Source organism: Phoenix dactylifera, chromosome 8 (genome assembly GCF_009389715.1).
Source record: "Phoenix dactylifera cultivar Barhee BC4 chromosome 8, palm_55x_up_171113_PBpolish2nd_filt_p, whole genome shotgun sequence".
NCBI classification, from domain to species: domain Eukaryota; kingdom Viridiplantae; phylum Streptophyta; class Magnoliopsida; order Arecales; family Arecaceae; genus Phoenix; species Phoenix dactylifera.
In genome coordinates this window covers 19,608,822-19,630,193 of record NC_052399.1, presented here as the reverse complement: position 1 = coordinate 19,630,193, position 21,372 = coordinate 19,608,822, and the positions used below count along the sequence as shown (strand labels likewise).

The window sequence follows — 21,372 nt, the reverse complement described above, 5'->3', positions numbered from 1 at the left end:
TCCTAATCCAAAGTGCTTGTGGAGCTTTGTGATGAGAGCCAAGTATGGCCCATGGAGTGGTGGTGCCAAGGTTTGAGTTAATAAAAAATGTTCTTACTTGTGGAAGACAATACGCTCCCATGCTCTGGGGGTGATAGCCGGTATCCGATGGTTGATTAGGGATAGTCGGTCGGTTCATGGATGTGATGGAGGATGTCTGGTTAGCGAACTTTTCTCTTAGTTCATAGCCCACTATGGCTAGTTCGAAGGTTGCGGCGAGCCTGCTCGTCTGAGACCTGCTCCACCATGAGGAGAGGAGATGGAACAACGAGCTGGTCACCCGCCTTTTCGAAGGAAAGTTAGCCAAGTTGCCCAAGGGTGAGGGCGAAGGACCTCTTATGGCTTAGCTAGTGGATGACCTACTAGGAGTCTAAATGGTACTTGGATATGGAGACCAGGGGTGCCGCCCCAAGGTCAACCTCTTCATCTAAAAGATGGCTTAGGGTCGCCTGCCCACCAAGAGTGTGTTGAGTGTCTGGGGCTTGAGCATGCCCTTGACTTGCCCCTTTTGTGATCTAGAGGAGTCGGTGGATCATGCCTTGTTTTAGTGCCAAAAGGTGATGTGGAGCCTTGCCGGCATCTCCACATTTCATCTACCTGTAGCTTCATGGAGTTCCTTTAGGGGAGTTCTGATAGAGAGTATACTGAGCTGTGTGGTATTAATGCTGCTTACGTTGCCTATAACATCTAGCTCACCAAGAACACCCAAATCTTCGAAAGCATGATGCATGCTGCGAGGTTTGTAGTAGAGAGGGGCATAGGTTTAGGAGATTTCCCCCTCCCTCCCACTAGAGTGATTGAGATAGCTTGTGACATCTTGGGCTTCCTTTTTGCTCATGCAGTAGCCCAGTGGTTTATATCACTTAGGAACTTTCACCTCCGAGTTTTTTTAAGATCAATTTCGACACTAGTATGACGGATGGTGGCAATAGAGGTGGCACGAGTTTCGTGATCCAGGGGCCAGACTCTAGATTGATCGCTGGAGGTGGATCACTGATCTTCAACACCTTAGTTCCGGAAGCTAAATTAAAAGCGGCTTAGGCCGGGATCACCTATATGAGGCAGTTTTTAAAGGCTGACCACCTATGATCGAGGGTGATTCAGTATAGTGATCGACTGGATCAGTAGTCAGACTGAGAGAGTTGTTGCCCATCTGCTGTTGCTTAACATTCGGAAGAGCATAAGCGCATTTGCATATTAGGTTGCGAAGCATGTCTATCGTGTGGCAAATAACGCCGATAAACTGGGTGGCCTTATGGCCATTCTGCCATTCTTACTGCATAAATGATGTTTTGTTTTGAAGCTTTATTAGACGCATTTATGATTCTTCTGCCTTAAAATAAATAAATAAATAAATAAATTATTGGTGGATGGTTTGTTAAATCTGAGAATGGACCTACTTTTTCTTTTTTCAAAGTTAACCTCGCTAAAAACAAAAACCCTAACATCCTCTCTGCCCATCGCAGCCGCAGGGCAACTCAGAGAGAAGCTTACGAGGAGAAAGACAAATCTCGTCCCAGCGATCGTTCGTCGCTGCTGCAATTTATGGCATCGTCGCCGGCTCTCAGAGAAGTCCAGCGCGACCTCGAAACCCAAGCGAATGCCCTCAGCAAGCTCCAGAAAGGCCAGCAATCCTTTCCCTCCTCCCTTCCCTCAAGCCCTAATTCTAGAATTCTCTTTCCCCGATCTTAATCTCATCTATCTTTCCAAATCCACTGCAGACATCGCCAAGAACCACCAGGTAAGGAAGCAGTATACCATCCAGCTCGGCGAGAACGAGCTCGTCCTCAAGGTGTTCCCTTTTACCCTTCTTTTCTTTAAAAGATATTTTGGTTTATGCATCAAGAATCGATTTGATGCCTATATTTTGCAGGAACTGGAGTTGTTGAATGAGAATGCCAATGTGTATAAGCTGATAGGGCCGGTGCTCGTGAAGCAGGACCTGGCGGAGGCCAATGCCAACGTCCGCAAGAGGATAGAATACATCTCTGCTGAACTGTGGGTTTCCCTGCCTTACCCTAAACCTTTTCTCTGGCCTTAGTGGTTCGGTCAATTTGTTTCTTTTTCAGTTGCCATGTTGTTTCTTTTTTTTTTTTCTTGATGATGGGATGTCATTTTTGCTTGTTTGGATAATTTACAGGAAGCGTCTCGATGGGACCCTCCAAGATTTGGAAGACAAGCAGAACAGCAAGAGGGATTCGGTTTGTACCTATCTTAGTTCCTTTTTTTACTTTTACATCATTTATGCCTGTAGTTTTTGATTCAGTAATCAAATTTGTTTCCCTATTTCTTTGGAGGAAAGTTCTTCTTATAGTATCAACTTTATCTGAATTATGTCAAAGCGAAATTATTTTTTCTTGTTCAAATTCAGTGGCTTGCTTTGGTAATTAACACTGTCAATGATCAAATTCTTTATCATCGTTAATTGCTAGTATTACTGGCAATTTCTCCATGCATGGTCCCAAAGCATTTTTTTTTTAATTACACGTGTTGAGTGTCATCTGATGTCTGCAAGTTTGGTTTTCTCATTCATTTAGATGCCATGTAGGCCACAGCTTGTGAAACTGCGCGTGGCATCAATTTCATCACATTTCTAGATCAAATGGATCCTTTGCTATTATTTGTATTTCCCTGATAACTATCGTTAACCTAAGCATTATAAAAGTGTCCTGATTTTAATTCAAAATGGGGATTGATCCATTTTTTATGCAGGCAAATCATCAAAGTATTGGTTTCTGGCAAAACCTACTGTGTCAATTTTCTATTTCTGATGTTAAAAAGATGAATTTTGGACAAAAGACTTGGAAGTCTTGAAACAATGTTGTGTTTGTGATAAAACATCCTATTAAGAAAATGAAATACAAGCAAATCAATCACAGAAATGGGCCAATGATCTCTTATTAATGCTTTCCTTTTGCTAACCAATGTGCTACATATATTGCTTCTTCCCATCTTATAGGATAAAGGACGATGCCGTCGTATATGGAGTTGGCAAAACTACATGAACTTAGATAACACAAAATGCTTTAAAATGCTGTCTAATAATTTTTCTTGGCTTCTTTTATTTTTTTCCTTTTTTTCAATTTTTTTTCCTTATTTTTTTGCTCCAAACTTTGGAGCAAAACTGTAAACTAACAAGATTAATGTAGCGTTGAGCCAACAAGAAAGAATAAAAATTACTAAGATTGTTGAAATCTCATTGTAAAATCATGAAAAATGGGGTATTAAGTTGAAATTTGGAGTAACAAGCAAATCTCAGTTTTGAATGGTATCAGAATAAAGTGACTCAAGCAACACCATTATTACCAAAATAACCTTGTTGCTGGTGGTCCAAACCGAGAACGATTGGCACAGCGGTGTGAACGGGGTTCCCTTTGAGTTGCTTTGGTTGCGCTCCGCCCTCCGCCGTGAAACCTGCAAGCAAGCCTCGCACCACCACCGGGGTAGTGGGGGCCCTCCGACGATCAAGTCAGAGGAGATCGAAGGAGAAGGAGAAAGAGAAGGTAGCAGGTGAGATGATACTCTGGAAGATATATCTTACCCTCCCCCTTCCCCCCAGCCTCATATATATCAGGCTGGGGGGTTTTTCCGGGGATTCGTCATCGTGTGGCACGATGGGGCTGCCACTGACATGGCCGTTACAGGGCGTCGTGGGGCAGCGCTGGGTACAGCCATGGCAGGGCATAGTGGAGCTCCGCTTGGTACGGCTGTTACAGGGGATCGTGGGGCAGCGCCGGATACGGCCGTTGCAGGGAGTAGTGGAGCAGGGGGCCGCGGCGTGCCTCAGAGGAACAGTCTGTTGTTGTCGAGAGATTGCCGACTCGGGGTCGGATTGCTGGATCAAAGGGCAGCCGACTCGGGGTCGGGCTGCGGAGCCGAAGATATCCGACCCGAGGTCGGATTGCTGGATCAAGGGGCAGCCGACTCGGGGTCGGGCTGCGGAGCCGAGGATATCCGACCCGAGGTCGGATTGCTGGATCAAGGGGCAGCCGACTCGGGGTCGGGCTGCGGAGCCGAAGATATCCGACCCGAGGTCGGATTGCTGGATCAAGGGGCAGCCGACTCGGGGTCGGGCTGCGGAGCCGAAGATATCCGACCCGAGGTCGGATTGCTGGATCAAGGGGCAGCCGTAGTCTTCCTGGGCGCGCGTGCCGGTCACGTGGGGCATGGTGGCTAAGTTCCCCCGTAACAGTAGCCCCCCACTCCCGAGCCTGGAACCAGGAGGGGAACGGGTGAAGGGAGTGATGCTTCGAGATTGCCGCCATCCCTCGGAAAGGCGCGCGCGCTCCGAGCTTCCCGCCTTCTTTATGGCGTATGGCAGTTGTCGCTGATCTGGCGGTCTGCGGATTTCGGCGGACATCCTTCCTTAATGGCGTCGATTCGCCTTTGGGGCGCGAACAAACTTTCGGCAGCCAGGCGTCCTCTGGCGTCACCCGCCTTTCCGCCTATTTAACCGGGGGCCCTCCCCCGTCCGCCTTTCTCTTCACAGGCATCTTCAAGTTTCTCCCTTGTGCCGCTGCCGTTGCCGCCGAACTGTTCGTTCGCTCCTCCTTTGACGCTCTCGGAGCCGTTCTTCCTTCCTTTCCGGTGAGTTGCCCCACTCTTCAATTTAGGGCTCTCCGTACTTTCTCCTTTCGTGTTAGTGTACTCCAGTCGTTCCGGTGCCTTCCCCCCTCTTGACCCCGTCCTGACCGTAGGTTCACTGGCCATTAGGGATGGACGAAGTAAGGGCGGACCGCATTCAGTCGGAGCTGGTCCCTGAAGACCTAGATAGGTTCGTGGCCCGGTACTACCTTCCCGAAGCCTGCAACATTACGCTCCCGGGGCCTGAGGAGAGGATGTCCCATCCTCCTCCAGGGAAGGTCGCCATCAATGAGGACATCCTTCGGGCTGGGTTCCGCTTTCCCCCCTCGGACTTAGTCGTGCAGGTGCTTCGGGGTTTAAGAGTGGCGCCGACGCAACTGGTGCCGAACTCATGGCGCACCCTGACGGCCTTCCAGGTTCTCTGCCGCATGCATGAGGTTCCCGCCACCCTGAATGTCTTTTGGGAATGCTACGGCCTGAACGGCCACCCCCGGGACAGAGAGTGGTGGTGCTTCGCGGCGCGGCGAGGGTGCGGCCTCGTCAAGGATGCTCCTTCCTCCATTCACGGCTGGAAGGAGCATTTCTTTTTCATTGACGTAGATCCCTCTTGGGGAATCGGGACAACCTGGAAGACGCCGATGAAGTCCCCGATCGGCTTATCGAGGTTGTCGAGGGAGGAGTCCGATGACGTTGCCGTCTTGAGGGGGCTGGTTGCCGAGGGCCGGCTTCCCCCGGTGGCCCGCCTTATTTTCGAGGATGCCTTGGTGAACGTCGGTCTGAGCTCGGTCCTGGTGCAACGAAAGTTAATGCAAACAGAGTGTTTCCTCATTTCACTTTCATCCTTCCTCTTTTTAACTCTCGGTAGCGCCTCGCCGACTCCTGACTCTTGAAGTTCCTCCGGCGCTAGGCCAGGCATCCGAGGGTTAGGCCTCAGGAAATTCATCCGGCGCTAGGCCAGGCATCCGAGGGTTAGGCCTCAGGAAATTCTTCCGGCGCTAGGCCAGGCATCCGAGGGTTAGGCCTCAGGAAATTCATCCGGCGCTAGGCCAGGCATCCGAGGATTAGGCCTCAGGAAATTCTTCCGGCACTAGGCCAGGCATCCGAGGATTAGGCCTCAGGAAATTCTTCCGGCGCTAGGCCAGGCATCCGAGGGTTAGGCCTCAGGAAATTCATCCGGCGCTAGGCCAGGCATCCGAGGGTTAGGCCTCAGAAAATTCTTCCGGCGCTAGGCCAGGCATCCGAGGGTTAGGCCTCAGGAAATTCATCCGGCGCTAGGCCAGGCATCCGAGGATTAGGCCTCAGGAAATTCTTCCGGCACTAGGCCAGGCATCCGAGGGTTAGGCCTCAGAAAATTCATCCGGCGCTAGGCCAGGCATCCGAGGATTAGGCCTTAGGAAATTCTTCCGGCACTAGGCCAGGCATCCGAGGGTTAGGCCTCAGAAAATTCTTCCGGCGCTAGGCCAGGCATCCGAGGGTTAGGCCTCAGGAAATTCTTCCGGCACTAGGCCAGGCATCCGAGGGTTAGGCCTCAGAAAATTCTTCCGGCGCTAGGCTAGGCATCCGAGGGTTAGGCCTCAGGAAATTCCGCTCGTTGGTCGGCCAAGGCTGGCGCAAGCCGAGGCGACCGGTCGGGGCTTCAGGCTAGTCTGCCCCCGAGATGGTCATCGGGTTAGCCTGGCATCCGAGGGCCGAGCCTCGGAGAATTCCGCTCATTGGTCGGCCAAGGCTGGCGCAAGCCGAGGCGACCGGTCGGGGCTTCAGGCTAGTCTGCTCCCGGGATGATCATCGGGTTAGCCTGGCATCCGAGGGCCGAGCCTCGGAAAATTCCGCTCGTTGGTCGGCCAAGGCTGGCGCAAGCCGAGGTGACCGGTCGGGGCTTCAGGCTAGTCTGCTCCCGGGATGATCATCGGGTTAGCCTGGCATCCGAGGGCCGAGCCTTGGGAAATTCCGCTCGTTGGTCGGCCAAGGCTGGCGCAAGCCGAGGCGATCGGTCGGGGCTTCAGGCTAGTCTGCTCCCGGGATGATCATCGGGTTAGCCTGGCATCCGAGGGCTGAGCCTCGGGAAATTCCGCTCGTTGGTCGGCCAAGGCTGGCGCAAGCCGAGGTGACCGGTCGGGGCTTCAGGCTAGTCTGCTCTCGGGATGATCATCGGGTTAGCCTGGCATCCGAGGGCCGAGCCTCGGAAAATTCCGCTCGTTGGTCTGCCAAGGCTGGCGCAAGCCGAGGTGACCGGTCGGGGCTTCAGGCTAGTCTGCTCCCGGGATGATCATCGGGTTAGCCTGGCATCCGAGGGCCGAGCCTCGGAAAATTCCGCTCGTTGGTCGGCCAAGGCTGGCGCAAGCCGAGGCGACCGGTCGGGGCTTCAGGCTAGTCTGCTCCCGGGATGATCATCGGGTTAGCCTGGCATCCGAGGGCTGAGCCTCGGAAAATTCCGCTCGTTGGTCGGCCAAGGCTGACGCAAGCCGAGGTGACCGGTCGGGGCTTCAGGCTAGTCTGCTCCCGGGATGATCATCGGGTTAGCCTGGCATCTGAGAGCCGAGCCTCGGGAAATTCCGCTCGTTGGTCGGCCAAGGCTGGCGCAAGCCGAGGCGACCGGTCGGGGCTTCAGGCTAGTCTGCTCCCGGGATGATCATCGGGTTAGCCTGGCATCCGAGGGCTGAGCCTCGGAAAATTCCGCTCGTTGGTCGGCCAAGGCTGGCGCAAGCCGAGGTGACCGGTCGGGGCTTCAGGCTAGTCTGCTCCCGGGATGATCATCGGGTTAGCCTGGCATCCGAGGGCCGAGCCTCGGGAAATTCCGCTCGTTGGCCACGCGCCTGTCGCTTGCCGCTCGACGGGATTTCTCCGTGGCCAGCTACGATCGTGTTTCTCCTATTCTCCAAGCGTCGCCTGGGGAACACCAGAAGGGTATTAAATGCTAATTGAGGCGTTACCTGGGAAATCGGATCGCCAGTTGCTGCTTGCAAGGAGTGTCAGTTAAGCGGCCGCGATACGCGCGCTCTTCGAGGCGGATGCGGCCTGGGCACGAGCGGAGATACGTGGGCCGTGGGATACACACCGCCCGGAGTGTCCTGCATGAAGAATGCAATTAAGGAGAACGACGCTTAGGAGATCGTGGGAGGATACGCCTCGAGAGCTGGAACGGCTCCGGATTCGGTGCGCCCGCCTTTATTGGAGCCACCCGCATCGGAACGACCGGGGGGCCACAGTTTGGCTATAAATATAAGTGCAGGTGCGGTGGAGCCTCCCAAGCCGGAGCTATTCAGGTTGCCATGGATCGTGGACCTCCTCTCCGGCGTGTGGCTGGGAAACCCCTGCCGGAGGAACGGGAGGCGCGCCCCTCGCGACTTCCGCCAACTAGCCGTTTCATCTGGGATCAACAAGGAGGTTCTCCCCGGCGGAACTCCGCTCTAGGCGTTTCATCCGGAATCACATCCCCCCTCCTTTCAGCCCCGCCTCCCGATTGAGCTCTGCGCCAGACGCTTCATCCGGGATCGCGCCTCCTCGCGCTCTTCTCTCTTGTATTCCTTCCCTCCCCTTCTCCTGGGGAGGACCGGAATATCCCTTGGAGGTGGCGTTCCTCTGGAGGCAGCGGGAACTTCTTCTGCGGCGGCTCCTCATCTTTTTCGTGAGGCGTCGATGGCGCCTCCGGGGGGAAGCACCCACGCCCGGTGGGATTGCAGCTGCTTCGGATGGAGGGTTCGGGATCCCAGATCTTCAGCTCCACGGAGTCTCCACCTCTTCCTTGTTTTCTTTACTCCCCAATTCCCCTCTGGGAATTCTTTGTAATCACACGAACACACCGTTGTAACCAGGAATTATTGAAATGAAAAGAATTGTACATTTTTCGAACTGTCTTCCTGGCTTTGTCGTTCTACTGGTAATACGCCCGCAGGTTAGCGGAATTCCAGCTCCTCGGAATTTCTCGACCATCTAGGACCTCCAACTGGTAGGAGCCAGGTCGGTTTACCCAGCGAACCCTATACGGGCCTTCCCAATTTGGCGCCAGCTTCCCACCTTCCGCGGGTTGAGATGCTTTGGCTCGCCTTAGCACCAGATCTCCGATTCTGAAAAGTTTCGGTCGGACCTTGGAGTTATAATATCGGGCCACCCTCCGCTGATACATCGCCATCCGAACCTGCGCCATTTCTCTTGCTTCTTCCAAGAGGTCCAGGTTCCCTCGGAGTTGCTCCGAATTGGCCTCGGGTCGGTGCGCGGCCACCCGGGGCGAGGGGAGTCCGAGCTCCACGGGAACAACCGCTTCCGTGCCATAGGTTAGGCTGAAAGGTGTCTCCCCGGTAGGGGTCCGATGCGTGGTCCGATACGCCCAAAGGACATTCTCGAGTTCTTCGACCCAAGCTTGCCCCGTCCGACCGATTCGCGCCTTAATTCCTTGGAGGATTGTCCGATTTGTGACCTCGGCCTCACCGTTGGTTTGGGGATGCGACACAGATGTGAACCGATGTTCGATCCCGAACTCCTCGCAGAAATCACGGAAATGCTTGTTGTCGAACTGTCGACCATTATCCGAGATGAGGACTCGGGGTACCCCAAATCGGACAATGATGTTTTTCTTCACGAACTTCCGGACTTGCGCCTCCGTGATAGTGGCCAGCGGCTCTGCCTCCACCCACTTGGTGAAGTAGTCGATTGCAACAATCAAGAATTTCCGCTGGGCTGAAGCGACGGGGAATGGTCCGAGGATATCCATTCCCCACTGTGCGAAGGGCCAGGGTGCGGTGATTGGTGCCAAGGGGACAGGAGGGACTCTCTGGACGTTGGCGTGGCGCTGGCAGGCGTCGCATTTCCGTACATGATCCTTTGAGTCCTCCAACAAGGTAGGCCAATAATAGCCTTGCCTCATGATCTTGTGCGCCAAGGACCTAGCCCCCAAGTGCGATCCGCAAACGCCCTCGTGGACTTCGCCGAGGACGTAGGCCGCCTCCGAGGGGCGGAGGCACCTTAAGAGGGGGGCGGTAAACGAGGCCCGATACAGCCTCCCTTCATAGAGTACGTAGTGGGCGGACTTCTTGACAAGTCGCCGAGCTTGATCTTCGTCTTCAGGGAGGATCCCTTCGGCGAGGTAGGCGACGAGCGGGTCCCTCCAAGACGGCTCCGGATCAATCGCCATCACCGCTCCAGCCTCGCCGATGCTCGGGGCCTCCAGGGTCTCCAGGTAGATTGCCCTCGACAAGTTGTGCGCCTCTGCGCTCACCAAGCGGGACAACCTGTCGGCCCTAGCATTTTCGCTTCTGGGGACCTGCTGGATGTCGACACTGCCGAGATCGGGAATGAGTGCTTGCACCTTCCGGACGTAGTTCTGCATGGTCGGGCTCCGGGCCTCGAACTTTCCACGGACCTGCCCGACCACCAGCTGGGAGTCGGTGAAGACCTTCAAACGCCGGATGCCGAGCTCCCTGGTGAGTTTGAGTCCCGTGACTAGGGCCTCGTACTCCGCCTCGTTGTTGGTCACTGAAAATCCAAATCTCAAGGCATACTCGGCTATCACTCCATCAGGACTGGTAAGGACCAGCCCGGCTCCTCCACCCTCGGGGTTCGACGACCCATCGATGTGAAGCGTCCAGGTCGGGAGGTCGAGGCTGGGCGTTTCCGGCGGTCTAGGTTCCGCCTCCTGCACCGTGCACTCAGCGAGGAAATCCGCGAGCACCTGGGCCTTGATGGCGGGTCGAGGCTGGTAGCGGATGTCGAACTCACCGAGTTCTATTGCCCACTTCACCAGCCGTCCCGCATTCCCGGGGTTGCTGAGGATCTGTCGTAGTGGTTGATCAGTTAAGAGGGTGACAGAATGGGCCTGGAAATAGGGGCGGAGTCTCCTGGTCGCGGTCAGCAGCGCGAAGGCGATCTTCTCAGCCTTCGTATACCGCGTCTCGGCATCCCGTAGGACCCGGCTGATGTAGTACACGGGCTTCTGGAGCTTTGCCTCTTCCCGAACCAGCACCGCACTGACCGCGGTTGGGGAGACCGCCAGATAGAGGTAGAGCATCTCCCCTTCTTGCGGCTTGGACAGTAGGGGAGGAGACGCCAGGTATTCCTTGAGCTGGTCGAATGCTGCTTGACATTCGGCCGTCCAGAGGAAGTCTTTCGGGCGTTTTAACACCTTGAAGAATGGTTGGCAGCGTTCGGCCGATTTTGCCACAAATCGTCCAAGCGCGGCGACCCTTCCAGCGAGCTCCTGAACCTCCTTTACTTTGGTCGGAGGGGACATACCTTGGATGGCCTTGATTTTGTTCGGGTTGGCTTCGATACCCCGCTGGTTGACAATGAAACCGAGGAACCTCCCGGCCGAAGCGCCGAAGGCGCACTTCGCTGGGTTCAGCTTCATGGGAAACTTCCGCAAGGTGGTGAAAGTCTCCTCCAAATCCGCGATGTGCTGGTCTGCATGGCGGCTCTTCACCAGCATATCGTCCACGTACACCTCCATGTTCCGGCCGATTTGCTCTTTGAAGATTTTGTTGACGAGGCGCTGGTAAGTAGCGCCAGCATTCTTCAGACTGAAGGGCATTACCTTATAGCAGTACAGCCCCCGGTCTGTTATAAAAGCAGTTTTCTCCTCGTCCTGTGGGGCCATCATTATCTGGTTGTAACCGGAGAAGGCGTCCATGAAAGACAGCAGCTGATATCCGGAAGTCGCGTCGACCAGTTGGTCTATTCGCGGAAGCGGAAAGCTATCCTTAGGGCACGCCTTGTTCAGGTCGGTATAGTCGACGCACATCCTCCACTTCCCGCTCGCCTTCCGGACAAGTACAACATTTGCCAGCCACTCGGGGTAGCTTACCTCCCTTATGAATCCTGCCTCCAAGAGCTTGTCTACCTCCTGGTCGACCACCCGGATTCGATCCGGGGCACAGTGTCTCTTCTTCTGCTTTATTGGTCGGTGGGTCGGGTCGACGTTGAGGGCGTGAGAAATGACCTCCGGGTCGATCCCAGGTACATCGGCCGCCGACCAGGCAAATACATCGGTATTGGCTCGGAGGAATTCCACCAACCGGGCCCGAGCTCCCGGATCGAGATTGGCGCCGACCCGGACCGCCCGGTCGGGGCGGCCTTCCTCGAGGGGGACTTCGACCACACCCTCGGCCGGCTCCCCCTGCCGCAAGGCCACCTCGTCTCTGGCATCAAGGGACTCGACGCTTAGGGCTTCCACGGGCTTCTTCCCTTTGAGGGTTGCTAGAAAACATTGCCGTGCGGTCGGTTGGTCACCTCGGACCTCTCCGATCCCGACCGCCGTGGGGAACCGCATGAGCAAGTGGTACGTGGAGACCACCGCGCGAAGGGCGTTCAGCCCGGGTCGCCCGAGGATAGCGTTGTAGGCCGAGGGAACACGGACGACCAAGAACCCGAGTCGCACCGTGGCTTCTGCGGGTGCGACGCCCGCAGTCACAGGCAGCTCAACGACACCTTCCGCCGGGACAGCGTCACCGGTGAATCCTACGAGGGGGGTGGATATTTTGTGCAACAACTGTCTGGACAAGCTCATCTTTTGGAAGGCCTCGTAAAACAAAATATCAGCTGAGCTTCCACTATCCACAAGAACACGCCTTACATCATAGTTTGCCATAGTGAGGGAGATCACCATGGCGTCATCGTGGGGAGTCTGAACCCCCTTTACATCCTCATCAGAAAAGGTGATTACATTGCCGACCCTCTGCCTCTTTACGACGGCCGTCCCTGACGCTTCCGTCGAGCCCCCTGCGTTCCTCATGGGCCGAGAGCAGCCCCCAGTGATAGTGTGGATCACGCCCGCAACGGGTCGATTCTGCTCCCGAGGCTCCGGAGGAGCCGGGTCGGCCGGACGTGGGTCTGCGGGGGGACGTCGGTCGCTCACATATCGACCGAGACGCCCCCGACGGATAAGAGCCTCGATTTCGTCCCGAAGCTGGAAGCAGTCCTCTGTGTCGTGGCCGTGGTCTCGGTGGTACTCACAGTACGCCCGGGAGGGCCTCTTTCCAGGGATCCTTCGTATCTGTCTCGGGGCCGGGAGGTCCTCCCGCTCCTTGATCTCCATAAGGATCTGGGCCCGGGGAGTCAGGAGAGGGGTGTACCGGTTGAAACGTCGGGGCGGAGAACGAGGGCGTGGGGCGCCGTGGTTCTTCGCCGGCGACGGGCTTCTGCGCCGACGCTGGGGCGTCGGGCTCCTCCTCTGGCGTGCCTCTTTCCGCCTTTTCTTCCCAAGCTTTGGAGGGATCTCGGCAGCCTCCTTGCTCCGGTGGGCGGCCGCCTCCTCGGCGTCCGCATACTGGTTCGCCCGGGACAACAGCTCTGGGAAGCTCCGCGGCAGGCGTTTGTCCAGGGAGAAGGTGAGCCTGCCCTTCCGGAAGCCACGCTTCAGGGCTGAAAGAGCTACCTCCTGACTCAGGTTCCGGACCTCCAGCGTAGCCCTGTTGAAGCGGATAAGATAATCCCGCAGGCTTTCTCCCTCGTTTTGCCGGACGTCAAAGAGGGAGTCGGAGACCAGTCGCCGCCGGCTACTGACGGCGAAATGAGTGATGAAGAGGCGAGTGAACTGGTCGAAAGACCGGATTGAGTCAGCCTCCAGCCCGGCGAACCACGCCCTCGCCGGGCCACGGAGGGTTGCCGGGAAGGCCTTGCAGAGAAGGGGATCTGATGCTCCGTGGAGGAGCATAAGGGTCCTGAAACTCTCGACGTGATCCCGCGGGTCTGCCGCCCCGTCATAGGGCTCGATCGCCGGCATTTTGAACCCCGGGGGATTCGGGGTCCGCAGGATCCTCGAGGCAAGCGCCGGCTGGGAGGAGATCTCTAAGTCGGCGAAGGGATCTTTGGAATGGCCCTTCAGGACCTGGAGTTGTCGGTGGAGATCCTCCACCCGCCGGTCCAGGGAGCGCGACCGGTGGGTGGGAGACAAGGAGCGGCGAGTGGGGGACCGACTGGAGCGCGGGTTCCTCGAGGACTGGGGGGTCTGGGAACGCGCCCGGGCCCGCCTCTCGTACCCCGCGCAGCTCCGATGGGAAGGTCCCGGCAGAATAGACCGTGCTCGAGAATCCTCCTCGCGCCGGCGCTCCTCCCCATGGGAGAGGAAGGAGCGCGGGTTGAGGAGGACAGGCGAGCGCTCAGGGAGCAGTGGCTCCTGAGCCCGCTGCGGCGCCCGGGACATCGCACCCTGCAGATTCTGCACCGCCTCCGCGAGGGTGCGAACCTGCTGGGCTAGCTGGTCGAACTGGGCGGCTTCGACCGTCTGAATGGGCGGTGGGGTGGTGGAGTGTTGCTGAGAGTGTGTTGGAGATGCAGCGGCCTCCCGGCCGGAGGCGCGAGAGGCCCCGCGACCAGAAGCATTGGAAGCTCCACGACCACCTCGCCGTGCCATTACGATCGCTCTAAGATCCGTCCCTTCCTCTAGCGCCAACTGTTGCTGGTGGTCCAAACCGAGAACGATTGGCACAGCGGTGTGAACGGGGTTCCCTTTGAGTTGCTTTGGTTGCGCTCCGCCCTCCGCCGTGAAACCTGCAAGCAAGCCTCGCACCACCACCGGGGTAGTGGGGGCCCTCCGACGATCAAGTCAGAGGAGATCGAAGGAGGAGGAGAAAGAGAAGGTAGCAGGTGAGATGATACTCTGGAAGATATATCTTACCCTCCCCCTTCCCCCCCAGCCTCATATATATCAGGCTGGGGGGTTTTTCCGGGAATTCGTCATCGTGTGGCACGATGGGGCTGCCACTGACATGGCCGTTACAGGGCGTCGTGGGGCAGCGCTGGGTACAGCCATGGCAGGGCATAGTGGAGCTCCGCTTTGTACGGCTGTTACAGGGGATCGTGGGGCAGCGCCGGATACGGCCGTTGCAGGGAGTAGTGGAGCAGGGGGCCGCGGCGTGCCTCAGAGGAACAGTCTGTTGTTGTCGAGAGATTGCCGACTCGGGGTCGGCCGTAGTCTTCCTGGGCGCGCGTGCCGGTCACGTGGGGCATGGTGGCTAAGTTCCCCCGTAACAAACCTCATAGTGAAATCAGAGCAAAAAAGAGGTGGAACCACAAAAAGGTTGGAAAGGGACCCAGCATTTATTTCATGACATGGGATGAAAATACATTTAAGTGGCTTGTAGTGGGATACTTGGTAAGGGTTGGTGTTAGTATCTAAAAACCACCAAAAATTACAGTGGATTGATGTGGTTGAACTTGGATCAAGGAGATTGGCTAGAAATTGGAATTCTGGTCACTGTCAATTTTCGTTAGACCACAAATTTGGAATTTTCTTAATCCACTTTTTCCTATGGTTGTCCCTATTTAGGTTGCTAGATTTTGACAGTGGTACAAAAGTGCACCTAAAAGCGTATTTTATGTGGAAGGCAATGAGACTGTCTCATCCGATTATTAGATTTTGGTTTTCCTTCAACTGTGAGTGGATTAGAGCAAGGCTTGGGAAAGTGGATCTTTCAAAAACATTTCCATGCACAGTCCATAGACATTCACAAGCATAGCAATTTAAATCAATTGCCCAGTGTGTTTCGAGTTCTAAGCCAAAATTTTGGTACCAGAGCATAAACTGATTCACATAGCACCATATCTGGAAATCAAGAAGAGATTTCATCCTTTTGCCTCGAGGATGATGCCTCAGATTCATGTTGACATATGCCTTTTGAAGTATCATGGCCATCCTTTAGAGAAATTGCTGATAATGCTTCTTTTGTCATTGCTCAAGTTACTGCTCCTTGCATTAGTTTTTTGGATTGATACCCCAAGAAAATAATGTCTCAATTTATCATCCCCTTGGCTACAATTTGCTGAGCACAATTTTTGCTGAAATTTTCAAAAGAGTCTGAATCAGAAACTCTTCAATCAGAATCTGTAATGGTGGAAAAAGTGATCTTTTTAAAGGAATAGAGATGATGTTGGTGAGTTTTATATAGCCCATGGAAAGTTTGGAGTACTATACAACCAAAGGAAAGTTTTGAAGTGCAATAGAAACTATCAATTTGTCTTCTAATTTGCATTCAAGTGGCCTTGTTGGAGCCAGTTTCTAAGTTGTGCTTGACTTTAAAGGTCTAACTTGAAATTGAGTGTTACATTAGTTGACTCATGGGGGGTTGTTGAGATCAGAAATGACAACAAGGGGATGATAAGGAGTTGGTGTACTATTTTATGGGAAACCCAATTTCAAGGGCTGAAGAAAATGTTCATCTAGGAGATGCTGAAAAAATATCAACAACTTCTTGAAAGGATTTCCTTGAATGCTTTTAAAGGCAAGTATTGATTTGGTTCGAAAGATTTGCTTGCCCCTTCTTGATATATGTTCTGGTTGTGGTGCTATGTGTGCTAATTTGTGCTTGTCTTAAGTTTGTTTGGCTTAAATATTGAAACAAATGGGTAGTTAATTTAAATTGTTATTGCTTGTGAGGTCTTAGATCACATCATCCAAGGATAGAATAAGAAGGTTGAATACCTTTTTATTGCAAAACAACTGAATTTTCAGGAATAAAGATGTGAAGGATGGGAATCATTGCATTGGTGGGAAGTTCATCAAGTTTGTGGATCCAATTGAACGTAGACCTAGGCTTTGGCTTGGTTCAGTCACTTCATACTAGGCCTGCTTGGTTTTGGGTTGAGCCACGCTTGGGGATTTCATTCATGCCCTCTTGACAAGGCATGCTTCATCTCTATTGTTTAGTTTGATTAGCATGAAGCTTTAAGCAAGACTATGATATCACCTCACTGAACTCTGTTTTTTTGTCATATTTTTGCACATTAAAGAAAAGGTACATATGTGATGGAATACCAAAAGATTGAAGAGATTTTTCTTCCCATAGGATGTTAAATGAGTATTGTGCATTTACATATTGAATTAAATTAAAAATGGAAATTAAATCTTTTTTGCATCTCAACTGCGGATGATTTAGTTTAACACATTTATAGGCATAGCAATGTAAATTAGTTGTCCAATGTGTTTCAAGCTTTTAGCTAAACCTATTGGTATCTAAGCATAAGCCAGTAAATGCGGCACAACACCATATGGATAACTAATTAAAAAGAGATATCTCACTTTTTGCCCCAAGGAATATGTCTTTGAATTAAATCAAATTTCCCTTTCAAAATACAAGGGGCTCCTTTGGAAAAATTGTTGATGATATTTCTGTTGACATGTTTTAGGTTACGGGTCTTTGATTCAACTCTTGATATTAAATGTCTAAGAACTTAGCACTCCAACAAACATATATATTTTTTAACAAAATCTTCTAAAGGTCTAAATCATGATCTCTAAAGGTGCAAGAAGCTTTATATATATGTATGTATGTATATGTATATGTATGTGTGCATGTATGGGGTGGAGTGGATGGCTTTTTACAACAGCATGAAAGTTTTGAAGCATTATATTTAGGTTTTGTGGTCCAGGCCATCATGGGATTGGAGCTATAAGAGTGGTTCAGAATTAGTTACCTATATGAGGGTAACGATAGGATCTGCAGTACATGGTTGGCAAATGATCCAAGTCAGCCTGATGCTCCACTCTTCACTGGAGTTTATTATTTGGTTCACTTTGACCAGCTTTCCCTTGTATTAAACACCTTCAGTGTACAGCCAATGTTAGCAACCTTTCCGCTGCAGTAGTTGAAACTCATGATGTACAGTACAAGTGAGGTTGGAAGTTATCAGTTTTAAAGCCAGATTTCCTAGCAAAGCATGATAAGTTACTTGGCCTCAGATTATTAACATCTTGTATCCAATGGGAGATTAACCTAGTCCCAAGTACATAGAAGAGCTAATAATCCTGTTATCCTTCTGCTTCTCTGCAAGAAAGTTTGAACGATTTGTTCAATGACATCCAACATCTATTAGGTGTCACAGCATCACTGACTAATCTTTGAGCTCATGAGGGTATTTGACCTTCTTGAAATCTTGCTGCACAAGTTTGTCAAAAGTAAGATCTGAGGCCCTTCAGTATACGTTTACGTTAAGATTGAGGAATGATTCTGTTTAAGTTTGTTGTCTAGTTTCTTGAATCTTGATGGTGCCTTCTGGTGTCTTCTATGGGAAGTCTATGGGAAGTCTTGCTTGAATGAGTGGAGAACTTTTTGTTATGAAGTTTAAATTAAGTACCTCAAAGAAATTAAATGAGATGATTTTGTGTGTTTCATAAGCCCAAAAGTTGCCATGGTACAGGCAGGGTCTGATATTTTTACAGGTAAGGGCTGAACGACCATGACACCTGAAATGGGGAATTTGCGAGACAAAAAAAGCATTTTAGGAAATTTGGATGTAAGGTTGACTTATTTGTTTTTGTAATTCTCATCTATTATTTCGACAACAATGCTGAATGCCAAACTTTTTGTCCTAATTTCTATCCCGGTACCATGAAGCAGTAACAATGTCTCACAAATTGTTTAGAGAAACTTTTTCTAATTTTTACAAAATTTATATTGCTGAACGATTCTTTGAAGGACTGTGAGACCTGAAATGGGGAATTTGTGAGACAAAAATAGGATTTTAGGAAATATGGATGTAATATTGACTTATTTGTTTTTGTAATTCTCATCTTTTATTTCGAGAACAGTGCTGAATGCTAAACTTTTTGTCCTAATTCCTGTCCCGATACCATGAAACAGTAACATTGTCTCACAAATTGCTTAGAGAAACTTTTTTCTAATTATTAGAATTTTATATTGCTGGACAATTCTTTGAATTATTCTTGATTTAGTTGTAGTATAAAAAATTAATATCTTGTGATTTAGGCACCCCTCCAACGAATTATGAATCATCTATTCCATATGCTGTTGTTTGAGGTGGTACTCTTGCTGTTTCGTGCACTTTTTGACTCCATTTTTGTTTTTAGAGTGAACTAATACATATAACTTTACCAGCAAACCTGCATATGCTTTTAATTTCTAATTTTTAAACATTCAAATTCTTAGTAAACTTTTTGGATAATTTAAATCTTTCCTGAATTTTGGATGCCCCTACCTTGATACTCTCTGAATGCCAAACTTCTGACCAAGTCTATGAATGGAAGAACAAGAAATAGCAACCTTACATTTTTTTTTTGTTTGTGCCTGTATCATTGAGTAGTACCCTAACAAATGTCAATTATTTTGTCACAGATTTTAAAATTACAGCAGAAGATTCAAGCTCTTCAGGCTGGAAAATCCAAGTCCTAGCTTGCTATTCTATGTTATGACTAGTTGGCATTTGTCTCATCTCAGTCTCCGTTTTGTTTTTGTTTGTTAAAGTGCCTTATCCGTCTGTATTAAGTTCTATTAGATCAGCTACTGCAGTAGGAAAGCTTTTAGGGCTGATATGTGGGTGTGCATATTCAGTTTTGATTTTTCTCTTTCTTGCTCTTGATATGTTACTCAACACCGGGGGCAGTCCAAACTAGGGACAACAAATGACAATATGCTGCATTTTGGTTTTGTGGGCTTCGCGATTTGTAATAGTTATGATGGCTATGATGGCTATGATGGCATATTGATTTGTTACAATAATTGATCTTGTATAACAGTCATGAGGACAGTGCTATTGCTTTGACATGTAAAAAGAATTTCAGTGCGAAGCTGGATTTGCCATCATCATCATTACCATGTAAAAAAGTTATCTTGCGTTCTTGCATGTTCTCATGCCCATAGATAAGTAATGTCCAAAATATAGGATGCACAGAGGGATAAGATTTTTCCTTTGTTTGAAAGAAAATTTTGTCTGTGGGCGTAACAGCTGTAACTGGGGAGTATTAAATTGTTCCTTGTATTGATGTCTGTCATATGGTATCATATGGTTATGTCATCATCATTGTAATCATATGTATTTTGAATGGCTCATTACAGCATTTACCAGGATTAAAGGCCCAATACTTGGTTCATGCTTGTAGCTAGGGGCGGTACCCCTGTTTAAGCACTGGTTGCCAAGAGTCCTAGTTCGCGTGCTCAAGGCATGATTGGGTACCCTATTTTTCAACAGTGATAGAAGTCGTGCAATGCCCACCAGTGATTGAAATATATGTATTGTCACAAGTTCTATAATTAGAGGAGATTAAAAATTTCAATAAGAATGTGGATGCCAGAAGTTGGAGAGTAGTTGGATACTTCGAAATGGACAATAAACAAATGTAGAATAAAGAACATATGATAATCTTAATATATATGGTTTTTTCATGTAAAATCAACTAAAATATTGCATAAACACTACTAAAATATTGAAAATCCTCTAGCCATGGAGAAATTTGGAATGGTTTAAGATTTTTGCAACCATTTGGAGGATATTGTTGCAATTAAATGCTAAATTAGATCAGTGGTTGTGGCTGCAAAATTCGACCTAATAGAGTTGGATGAGCCAGCGAACAACGAGTGGTTAGTTTTGCTTGGCAAATAAGGAAAAAAACATCGAAAGTTGCTTGACTTAATCGGCGAGGGATCCTCTGGTGCGTAGTTGCCTGATTTGATCGGCGAGGGATCCTCTGATACTTAAGTCTAGTAAAGCTTTTGGAAAACATTGAAGATCTGAGAAAGCTATGTAGAATAGAGTAAGAGAGAGAGAGAGAGAAAAAGGTACGTGGAGGTCCTCCATGTCTTATATATAGGAGAGCGGGCATAAAGCCATTGCTAAAAAAAAATGGGTAGGTTGTAACTATACTATATGTGCAATAACTTTTTAACGTGCAGAACAAGTTGTAACCATCTTCGTGCCTCCTAAGTGCATGGGACTGTAACCGCCCCTCTTAATGGGTTTTGATCTCCTTTAATATGCTTTGAATCATAGGCACGTGGCCTATTATTGTTGGTCGTCTCATTTGGTCATCATTATTGATCGGTCGGTCGGTCCAGTCAACTAGTTCAGTCGATTAGTCTGATCGATCACAAGTTGACGAATCTAGGCCACATCAATGGTGGAGAAGGTTTTTTTTAGAAAAAGTAGTTTTAGATTAGTTGAAAATCATAATTTTGTAAAACACATATTCTAGAAGAGAGCAAAACCTTTAAAGCCTCTTGGAAAATGGCAAAGATTAGAAAGCTTATAATAGAAAATCGTAATAGAGCAATATTTCCTAAGGAAAAAGAAATAATCAAGTATTAAGTTGTTGCACTATTAAATATTGCAACATGATACCTGATATGGCTTGGAATCGCTGCTCACTGAAATGCCCTAGAATCCCTTCTCTCTCCTTATAAACAATAAGTCTCCTCTCCCTATATGTACTCTTTTAACAAGCTCTTTTTTTTTTTTGTTAAAGAAAAGGGGAAGGAGGGAGGAAGGGACGAGCCCACCCCCGCGTAGCAGCCCCCACTGGACCCCCACCTCGCTAGGAGAATGTTCGATGCGGTAACAACGTTGGCCATCTCCCTCATCACTCACATTCTCCTCTTGCTACCTTTGCCTTAAAGCCTAATCCATCACTAGACACTCATCAAGAAAGAAATATGGAGTTTCAAAGGAGCATCAGGCTCCTACATACCTCTCTCCTCTTTCTTCCCTTCTTTTCCTTTCATTTTCTTTTATTTTGCCATGCAAGCATGAGATACAAAGAATGGATTGGGAAACCATTTACATCTAGGACCTTACAGGAGGTAGTAATGGGCATGTTTGTAAGCTTTTCCTTATGTATGTATGTGTGTATGTGTGTATGTATGTATGTGTGTACGTGTATATGTATGTGTGTATGTATGTATGTATGCATGTGTTGGTGTATGTGTGTGTATGTGTGTGTGTGTGTGTGTGTGTGTGTGTATGCATGTGTTGGTCTAATCTTACAATTACATCAACTTTCTAGTGTCGATCTACAGATTCTACGCCTCCGGTTTT

At 50.2% G+C, this 21,372-nt stretch overlaps 1 protein-coding gene across 1 annotated transcript; it reads left to right on the top strand.

Annotated features, from left to right (window-relative positions):
- Window positions 1-1,448: 1,448 nt before the first annotated feature.
- Window positions 1,449-19,148, top strand: LOC103703023 (prefoldin subunit 6). Its single transcript, XM_008785719.4, has 5 exons — window positions 1,449-1,663; window positions 1,761-1,831; window positions 1,913-2,037; window positions 2,180-2,240; window positions 18,681-19,148. Exons 1-5 carry the CDS (start codon window positions 1,585-1,587, stop codon window positions 18,735-18,737), a joined length of 393 nt encoding a protein of 130 aa, XP_008783941.1. The 5' UTR covers window positions 1,449-1,584; the 3' UTR covers window positions 18,738-19,148.
- Window positions 19,149-21,372: the final 2,224 nt, after the last annotated feature.

Excerpts from the sequence above, each read along its gene's own strand:
- LOC103703023 (XM_008785719.4), top strand. The coding sequence starts at position 1,585 with ATGGCATCGTCGCCGGCTCTCAGAGAAGTCCAGCGCGACCTCGAAACC. Across the intron at positions 1,664-1,760 it reads CCTCAGCAAGCTCCAGAAAG|ACATCGCCAAGAACCACCAG; the intron begins GCCAGCAATCCT and ends AATCCACTGCAG. Across the intron at positions 2,241-18,680 it reads AGAACAGCAAGAGGGATTCG|ATTTTAAAATTACAGCAGAA; the intron begins GTTTGTACCTAT and ends ATTTTGTCACAG.